Here is a 10,225-nt window from a genome sequence, read left to right as displayed (position 1 = left end):
TTCTCAGGATCATAAAGGTACTAATGGACACTAATGGCAAAGAAACTTTGGCCCTGCAGGGAGGAAACCTTGTTCTCTTGCAGCATCTTGGTAGACCAGGTCTTTGAAAAACATTTGGCTAGAAATAAGACCAATGAAGGAGAGAGCCCATATTCTCCTCATATTCCTAATTCTCCTTCTTCCTCTGTTTCTCTAGGCAAATAGAGAGCAATTATTGTACTTTGGATGGCCACTAGCAGACTTTTAAGCCCCCAGGCACTAAGCAAGGACCTATGAGTAGAACAGAAGCACTAAACAGTTACAAGGTCAACTCACTGGGCTATTTCATGACACCATGACCCTAAATCACCAAACCAAGGAAGTTTTGCTGCTGAAGTTACTATGTTTTTAAGAAAACTTGGACCTACCCAACAGTTTTCAGCAGAAGCGTGACATGATCTGAGTTGTGTTGACAAGCCAGAAATATGAGTACATTTAAAAAGAGAAAGAAGAAAAACCTCCATCAATCCAAGACAACAAATAAGAAAATAACGTGTCACAGGAGGGAGCGAGCCAGTGCGTGCAGGATCTGTGTAACACTTTTAGACTCCCTTCCTCTTGCACATCCCCTCTGCATCTATCACAAAGGGCCTCAGGAAGATGCAAGGAGGAATATTCCAACTCTAGGGGCTCCAGAGCTCTGGCAGCTCAGATGGGGGGCTCTTACAGAGCCATGTCACTCCCCAGGCATTTTCATCTATGAGTACCAAGGGGCCATCAGCATTTCCATCAAGAGACACTGTGACTCAGTTAGAAGTTTCTGCCCCAGAAGGAATCCTCCTATAATCCTCTATCTAAGGCCCAACAGGACTCCTCCTGCTCTGGGCCTCCAAACTCTCAAACCTCCTGCAGAGGCCACCCAGGAAGGTGTAGATTCAAAACCCAAGCTCCTTACCACATACTCCTTTGACAAGTTTTGGACTTGAGTAATTCATTTGAGGAGTCTGTGGGTAGCACAAACAGATTATTGTTTGGCTGCTAAACGAAGGATGGGGCATCAAATCTACACAAAGGTACCTTGGAAAAAAGGCCTGGTGATCTACTCATTCCTTGGTTTGGAGACTTAGGGTCATAGTTTGATTGAACATCCCAGTGAATTGGGCTAATAATGTGTTTGATGCTTCTGTTCTACCTCCTCCTTCTTTGCATAGTGCCTGGGGGCTTAAAAGCTTGCAAGTGGTCTTTCAAGGTTCAACAATTAGTCTCTATTTTCCTGGAGTAACAGAAGAAGAAGGAGAGTTAGGAATAAGAGGAGGATATGGAATGTGTGGCTAATTTCCTGTATGTAAAACCATCTCCTTTGCCATGAGACCAGAACTAGATGGTGCCCAGCTACCATTACTGAGCATTTTGATCAAAGTTTCTATAGAAGAATCCTGATCAAAAGAGGAAAAACACAGAACAGAATTTCAAAGTCCCATGGACTCTAGGGTTTCTGGAGCCATGGAAACTGGATGTATTGCCCTGAGATACTCTAACTTTAAATCAAAAACATCCCCTGAAGTCTTAAAACCGAGCAGTAGTTTAGCTTCCAGCCACTCCATGTAAGAAAGATGGGGCAATCTACTTCTGTAAATATTTACTGCTTCGGAAACCAATGGGGGTTGCTATGAGTTGGAATCTACTCAATGGCAGTGGGTCTGTTTTTTGTGGTTTTTTTTTTGGTTTTTTAGTTGACCTTAACTAGTAAAGAATGTCTGGCTTGAGCATTGTGTTCTTTTAAAATTTATATGGGTTCAAATTAGCAACAGCAGCTGGAAAAATTATAAAGGAAACTTAGGGGGCAGTGAGTTTATGTTAATTGGGGAGGAAAACTCAGGAAAGGAGTGTGAGAATGGTTGCACAACTCAAAGAATGAGTCAATGTCACTGAATTGTACATGTGAAAAACTGTTTAATTGGTGTACATTCTGCTGTGTATACCCTCAACAACAACAAAAATAAAATAAATTTTAAAAGAAAGCCTTGTGGTACGTAGTTCTACTCTGACACACGTGAAATCACCATGAGTCAGTCAACCCAGTGGCAACTCGTCATCAGTTATGGACACAATTTTCCTCATCTGTCCAGTGGAGATAGTAGCCATCTCATGTTTTGCTTTACTGATTTATGAGTTTATGCAGATAAAGAGCTCAGCATAGTCTGGCAAGTGGTTGACACTCAAGGAACATTGGTTCTCCTCCTCCCAATACATGGTGCACATGTGGACTTCATACGAACGTCGTACATGTAAGAAAAGGAATGAAACACACCGTGGGCCTCCGAAGGTCCAGTAGGAGAGGTCCTGTACTGGCTGAGTGGGCTTAAGGCCTGGTTCCAGAGTCGATGAGCCAAAGCTATGACTTTCTGCATTCTTTGTCCTTTTTGTAAATGTCAGGGACCATTTTCATTTCCCATGATTGCTGTGAGCTTTAAATGAAGACTTAGGCTTGTCCAGGACACAGAGCAAGTGCTCTATAAGGGTCACAATCAGCGGGGCCACTTTTATGCATTGGCATTTACTAAACCCTGGAAGGATCCAACAACAGCCAAAGCTTCCATAAAAGCTGCTGTGCACCATGCATTACTCTAAACATCTAAATATATTAACTAACTTGTTTAATTTTTTCTACAACCCTATTAGAAAGGCTTTATTATTTCTCCCCATTGTAAAGACAAGTAACTTGCTCAAAGTCTAACAGCCTGTAAGTGATGGAACTTGGAATTGAACCCTGGCAGATTGGCTTCAAAAAATATCTGTGCTTTAAATCACTTTACTAGATGGCCTCTCAGCTGAGTTGCTGGCATTGCTAAGATGAGGAAGGGTGCCCTCCTGTCTGCCCTGGGTGTCAGGGGCCAGCTCTAGGGAGAAGGGAAGGGACGGGCAAGAGAAATGCCCACATCAAGAGTGGAATCCTGGAATGCTGGGTTCTGGGTGACTTAATAATGTCCCAAAGCACTACAGGTGTATCTTATTTATTACACTTTGCAGATATTGCATTTTTCACAAATTGAAGGTTTGTGGCAACCCTGCTTGAGCAAGGCTATCAGTGCCATTTTCCCAACAGCATGTGCTCACTTCATGTCTCTGTGTGACATTTTGGTAATTCTCACAGTATTTCAAACTTCTTCATATTCTTACTACACACTAAATAAACTACAAAAAAAAAAAAAAACCCTCATTGCCATAGAGTCAATTCTGACTCATAGCTACCCTCATTGGGTTTCCAAGGCTGTAAACCTTTACAGAAGCAGACTGTTCCATCTTTCTTCCACAGAGCAGCTGGTGGGTTCGAACCAGTTACCCTTTAGGTTAGCAGCCTAATGCCTTAACCACTATACCACCAGAGCTCCTTTTAATAGACTACAGCATACTGTAAACATAAATTTTATATGCACTGGGAAACAAATTCACGTGACTCCTTTTATTGCGATATTTGTTTTTTGCAGTGGTCTGGAGCCAAGCCTACACAATATTTCCAAGGTGTGCCTGTATTTACCAGTGTTTTCTAGTAGTTGTAAACATGGCATGGTGGGTGTGGCATCTGACTTCCTCTAATTTCACACGGGAGCAGAATCATCAGCAGCAGCATTGGTCAAAAACTGATTTCTATGAGGCAGGGTCTGCCAATTCTGATACCAACCATCCTTCCCACAGCACTTTCTACCTCTTTGCTGCATTTAATAATTCATTACAATAGCCACACAGAACTTGGACCATACTCACAATTATGAGGTTTATTAAAGAAGTAGGCTACGATGCAGGATCTACTCAGGAAACAGTTCTTTGGTCAGTTCAGCTTCTTCTCGGCTGTGTCCATAAGCATGACTCTCTTGGCCTCTCAGCCCTTCAGCCCCTCAGGCCTCTTGGGCTGGCCTGGCCTCTGTCCTGCTCAGGCAAGTGTAACAACGCTCTGTAGCTCTGCAGATGAGTGCCCAGAGGCATGCCAACCTGCCAACAAGCCTCTTGCCTGAAGGCACTCAGTTCTTTCGCTGCCAGGGTCAGCACACCCACTGTAACTGTCCTGCTCCATGGGCCAGAAAGGCCACTGTCCTGGCTCACCAGTCCTGTGGTTCTGCTAACTCTGCTGCTGCCATTTCCCTGCCACTGCTTCTTGCCAACACCGGTGTCATTGCTCTCTCTGTCTCCTGGTACCAGGAAGTTCCCAGCACAGGGACGCTGGGTCCAAAGAATGCACTCTGCTCCCGTCTCCTCTTCTTGGTGATACTGAGGCTCCTACTTTCTGCCTCTGAGATACTCATTTTAAGCCTAGCAAGATGGCAACACTGACCAATCCCCTTGTTAGGGTTCTATATACTTTATATTCAGGGTCTCAGCCTCACAAACATGCCATGCATCTTATTTACATCACTAGCTAGCTATCCAATCCCATTGGACCAAAAGTACCTCTGGTGGCGTAGTGCCTAAGGCATTTGACTGCTAACTAGATGGCTGTCTGTTCAAACCCACCAGCCACTCCTCAGAAGGAAGATTGGGCAATCTATTTCCGTAGAGATACCACCTCGGAAACCCAAGAAGGGGTCACTATGAGTGGGGACCGACTCGACGGCAGTGAGTTTGGTTTAGTTTTTTGGTTTATATATACATACATATATATAATAGTTGTGTTACATATATAAATCAGCTATTAGAAAAACATGTATTTATAATATTACATATATATTTAATTATGCCATATATAATATAATAGCACTGGTGGCATAATGCCTAAGGCATTTGACTGCTAACCAGAAGGCTGGCAGTTCAAATCCACTGACCACTTCTCAAAAGGAAGACGGCAATCTACTTCCACAGAGATACTGCCTTGGAAACCCAAGGCAGGGTCACTATGAGTCAGAACCAACTCAACGGAGGTTTTTTTTTTAATAATATAGTATGGTATAGTATCTACAATACACACACACACACACACACACATCCCATAGTGGGACAAGCAGTTAACCCAGTAAGCTACTAACTAAAAGATTAAAGGATTGAGTCAACCCAGAAGGGCCTTAAACAAAGACCTGGGGATCAACCATTGAAAAATCAACCAATAAAAATCCTATGGAGCGCAGTTCTACTGTGACACACGTGAGATCACCATCTCATGAGTAAGAGTCCAGCACCATGGCAAGGAGTAAAATATATATATATGCGGATATACAGATACATGGGAGCCTTGGTGGTACAATGGTTACATGCTCCGCTGCGAATGAAAAGGTTGGCAGTTTAAATCCACTCAGAGGTTCCACAGAAGAGAGACCTGGTGATCTGCTTCTATAAAGATTACAGCCCAGAAAACCTTATGGAGCTGTTCTCCTTTGTTTCAGAGCATAGTGAAGTACTGGAAAATCAACTCAACAGCATAAATACACACATACACACACACACACACACAAATCTCTACACACATATGTATGTGGGTATGTTTGTAGGCAGCCCTGCCTCCTAGGTGCTAGGGTCCTCAGCAAGCCCAAAGAGCCCGAAGCTGCACCCTCACTTCCTCTTTCAGGATGGTGCCATTTCCTGCAGGTTAAGACCCAGGGGATCATGACGTCATCACAGGGTGTGAGGAGTGTGGGAGGTGAAATAAAAAGTCAATAGCAATAAACAGTGGCTGTAGCCTCAATTCTGACTCATGGTGATCCCATGTGTGTCAGAGTAGGACTGTGCTCCGTAGGATTTTCAATGACTGTGATCTTTCAGTCGGTCACTAGGCCTTTCTCCGAGGTACCTCTGGGTGGATTTCAACCACTAACCTTTCATTCAGCAGCCAAGTTCCACCCAGTGACTCTGTGGGAGATGAGGAAGGACTGGACAAGGGACTGGAATTCCTGTTGGGGAAATCCTGCCTAGACCTGCATGGGAGAGGAAAGGACCCCTCCAAGCAGAAAGACCTCTTGAGCGCAGAAGTAAGACTTCTAGAGGGATGTCTTTGGGAGTTGTTTGTCATAAAAGCAACCATTTGGGAAAAGGTCTTAAAGAGAAAGAGACAGAGGAGAGACAGGCCTGGGGACTGTAGAGTTGTTTAAGAAGAAGAGGGACAGAAGGTAAAGAACAGACACCCATCTGCCCCACTGCCAAGGGCAGAAATGTACCATTGTCCAGCTCAGGCTCAGGTAAGCATCCCAGCCCAGTGATGCCCAAGGGTGGCCAGACTCACCTCTGAGTCCCAGCAGCAGAGGCAGCAGCAAGGAAGGCAGATGCAGGTGGGGCTGGGGGGTAGGGACGGGCATTGTGGTGGTGCCTGGAGCCTGCTCTGGGCCACTGTTGTTTAGGGGAGGTTCTGGACTCTGCTCTTTGGAGAGAGATACAGAGGAAGTGATTATAATCAGAGGAAAGGGCTGTGGGATTCTGGCAGTTCCTACTTCTAGATTGTGAAATAAGAACAAGGCACAGTCTAAGATGTTACTGAGAGAAGGGTTTCAAAGAGAGATCCTGGACAACTCCTGCAGTGCCCAGGCTCTGTCCCCTGGACCTAACACACCGTTCAGAGGCATTTGTGGCCCTTCCTTATCCAGGAGCCCTGAGTACACGGCCTGGGTGAAGGCCTCTAACCCAGAACTGCGCCATGGTGGAGTGTGTGTTCAGCTTTCTGTACCAGCCTAACATCTGGGCTCAGATGAGCTGCACAGCCGGAGTCGGGAGGAGAGCCCCACAGGGCCAGCACTGCATTTAGTGGAGGTCTCAGGAGATGGGGGCCCTGTTTCCCTGACTCCAGCAGTGTCACTGGTTACAATGAGCCTGAGCCAGTGCCTAATTGGGACCCCTGGATTTGCAACCAGTCACTGACTACAGTGCAGGGGCCTTCTCCTTTCTCCTTCTTACAGGGGAAATAGATCGGCTGACAAGAAGTAAGGCCCTGGACGGGGGTTGTGGTTTCTATTTTAGAGGCTGGAGGAAGCCTGGAGAGGAGGGAAAGCGAGGCCTTGGATTGATCACCACACCCAGAAACACAGCTAGCAGGAAGGGTGCCTCTCTTGTCTGCCCCCAAGTCTGTGGCCAACTCTGGGAAAAGCAGATGGCTCAAGAAGTGCTCACACCCTCTCAGGAGTTCTGGTAACCCTGAGAACATGCTTCCTCTTCCCATTTCTGAACAACAATGACCAAAACACACCGTGGTGTCCAGAGTCTCTCAACCCTGAACACTTCACTTCTGTGGCCCCAAGCCAAGTTCTGCTGTTTGTGACTTAGTTTCTCCACTGCTCTAGGACCCGGCCCCATTCCTAGAAGCTTACTGTATGTTTGTGATCATAATGACAAAATTAAAGGGCAAGTTCAAGACATGATAAGTTTTCCTGTTCCTTTGAGACCTTATTATTCTAGCTTTATTTATTTATTTAGGAGCTCTGGTAGCATAGTGCCTAAGGCACTTGACTGCTAACCAGAAGGCTGGCGGTTCAAACCACCAGCCACTCCTCAAGGAAGATGGGGCAATCTACTTCCATAGTGATACTGCCTCAGAAACCCAAGGAGGGGTCGCTATGAATCAGGTCCCACTCAACGGCACATAACAACAACAACAATATTTATTTTTTTATTTCCTAGTGAGGTTCCCTGCAGGAGCACTTAGGAGCTGACTAAGTGTTCCCTGTAGCATCTCTCATCCCAAAACCAATCCCTCTTTTGAAGGATGACAGACTGTAATTTCCAGAAATGACCAAAACGATATCCCTATCCCATATGTTCTCTGATACTTCTTCCTTGCTGGAGTGGATGATAATGGCCAAACTGATGCTCTATGACTTCTTAGGCTACACCATACCAGTTCTCTGGACTTCCACCCTGCTCTGTTGGGATACTCACTTTCAGAATCCGGCCACCACATTATGAGGAAACTGGAATTTGCCCACACAGGACACTACATAGCAAGGACACATACAGGAGCTCCAGCTAATGTGCCAGCTGATAGCCAGCACCCATCATCATATAAATGGATCCATAGAGGATTCTAGCCATCAACAATCAAGTCACTCCCAGCTGAGCCTTCCCAACTCAGATCACAGACAACAAACAGCAGAGACATGCCATTCTTTTCTTTTTTTTTTTTTTTCCTTTAACTTTTTATTGAGATTGGGGTGAAACTTTATAAAGCAGATTTATTTTATATCCAACAGTTCATATACACACTTTCTTTTGTGACACTGGTTACATTCCTCAAAGTGTGACATCTCACCTCCCACTTCCTCCCTGTGGTTACCCTTTCCCTGTGTCTTTATTGCCTATGCATTCTTGCTTCCCTACATTTCTCCCTGTGGAAATGCTGCCCTTCTGATGTCCCATGTTTGTTCTAAGGAATGCATCTCCCTAGGACAGGTGTTCATCTCTTAGGACTATCTATCATTTGGCTGAGAGTTAAGTCACGGGAGTGAGATCAATTCCAGGCCTGAAGGGTGACTTGGAGCCATAGTCTCGGGGGTTTTACTAGTCTCCATCAGAACAGTAAGCCTGGTCTTTTTTTTTTTTTTTATGATTTTGCATTTTTTCCACATTCTTCTACCATTCTATACAGAATCACCAATTTTTATCCCTCTCTGAGTGGTTGGCATTGGTAGCCAAGTGCCATCTAGTTCTTCTAGTCTCAGGGTCATATGGGTTGAGGTTCTCATGGTTCATCAGTCCTTTCGACTAACTTTTTCCATGCATCTTTGATTTTCTTCACTCTTCTTTGCTCCAGATGAGTAAAGACCAGTAGTTACCACTGACACGACCACTTACAACTTTTTAAGACCCCAGTTGCTACTCAAGGAAGTAATATGTAGAACAATAGTTTTGCATACCATGTTTTGCCAATTGACTATGACTATGGTCCCCCATGACTATGGTCCCCATCCCACAGACCAGTGACCTACTCCATCAAAGTGCTTATTTGTGGGTAAGTAGTTATGCTAACTTTACCTCCTGTTATGTTCAAACTGCATGTGGACATTTTTACAGCACATACAAATACATATGTAGGAATATCATCTGCCAAACCTATGTATGATCACAGGCATATTCCTATTTGCTTATTCATACCTGTCTACCTATGTATCCACCCATAGATTAGCATTTTCTGTTGCTGTTAATGCAGTACTGTGTCTGCAATAGTATTTGCTTTTATTGTCTATACCTCTTAAATACCCCTTTGTGTCTTCCTTTTCCTTTGTGGTATTGTGCTAGTCACATAGTTATATTGTTTATTTCCTCCACCCATATTAAACCTGTCTCTTAATTATCCACCTGTTTTCCCTCCCTTCCCCTCGCCTCCTATCCTTGGTAACCAACAAAGTGAATTTCCTTCCCTATGTAAACTTTTCCTTGACTTTTTTGCAATAATGGACTCACATAATACCTGTCCTTCTGTGATTGACTTACTTCACTCAGTATCATGTCCTCCAAGTTCATTCACATTATGAGGTGATTTGCTGATTCTTCATTATTCTTTAATTTTGCATAGTATTCCATCGTGTGTATGTGACATAGTTTGGTTATTCAACTGTTGATGGGTACTTGGGTTGTTTCCATCTCTTTGCTATTGCAAACAATGCTGCAATGAACATGGGTGTGTGTATATCTGTTTGTGTTCTGGATCTCACCTCTTTATGATATATTCCTAGGATTTAGGATTGGTGGATCAAATGGTATTTCTATTTTCAACTTTTTAAGGAAGCACCATACCATTTCCCACAGCAGTGGTACCATTTTACAGTCTCACTAGCAGTGTATGAGAATTCCAATCTCTCACCACCCTTGCCAGCATTTGTCGTTTTCAGTCTTGATGAATTTTGCTATTATTGCTGGGTGAAATGATATCTCATTGTTTTGATCTGCATCTTTCTAATGCTTAATATTTAATGGTGAGCACCTCTTCAATGGTTAATATTTAATGGTGAGCATTTCTTCATATGTTTGTTGGCTGCCTGAATATCTTCTTTGGTGAAGGTCTGTTCATGTCCTTTGCCCATTTTTGAAGTAAATTTTTTGTCTTTGTGATGTTGAAGTATTGAAGTGGTTTTTTTTTTTTATTTTTAAATAAGTTTTAGAGATAAGTCCTTTGTAAGATATGTCATTGCCAAATATTTCTCTCCAATCTGTAGATTCTCTTTTCACTCTTTTGGAGAAGTTTTTTGATGCACATAAGAATTTAATTTTTAGAAGGTCCCAGTCATCGCTGTTTGTGCATTTGGGGTTATACTTGATGGTCTATTTATGTGATAAATTA

General features: G+C 43.7%; 1 protein-coding gene across 1 annotated transcript in view; it reads right to left on the bottom strand.

The window, feature by feature from the left end:
* Positions 1 to 6,257, bottom strand: part of LOC103191816 (signal-regulatory protein beta-1-like) — a 21,543-nt gene extending 15,286 nt beyond the window's left edge. The window contains exon 1 of the mRNA XM_042783592.1: positions 6,185 to 6,257. Within this exon, the coding sequence (XP_042639526.1) occupies positions 6,185 to 6,257 (73 nt within the window). The remainder of the gene's footprint in view (positions 1 to 6,184) is intronic.
* Positions 6,258 to 10,225: the final 3,968 nt, after the last annotated feature.

This window comes from Orycteropus afer, unplaced genomic scaffold, assembly GCF_000298275.1.
Source record: "Orycteropus afer afer isolate SDZICR_OR568_19922 unplaced genomic scaffold, OryAfe1.0 scaffold00020, whole genome shotgun sequence".
Taxonomy (NCBI): domain Eukaryota; kingdom Metazoa; phylum Chordata; class Mammalia; order Tubulidentata; family Orycteropodidae; genus Orycteropus; species Orycteropus afer.
Note: the sequence above shows the minus strand (reverse complement) of the source record. Positions and strands in the feature narration are given on the sequence as shown.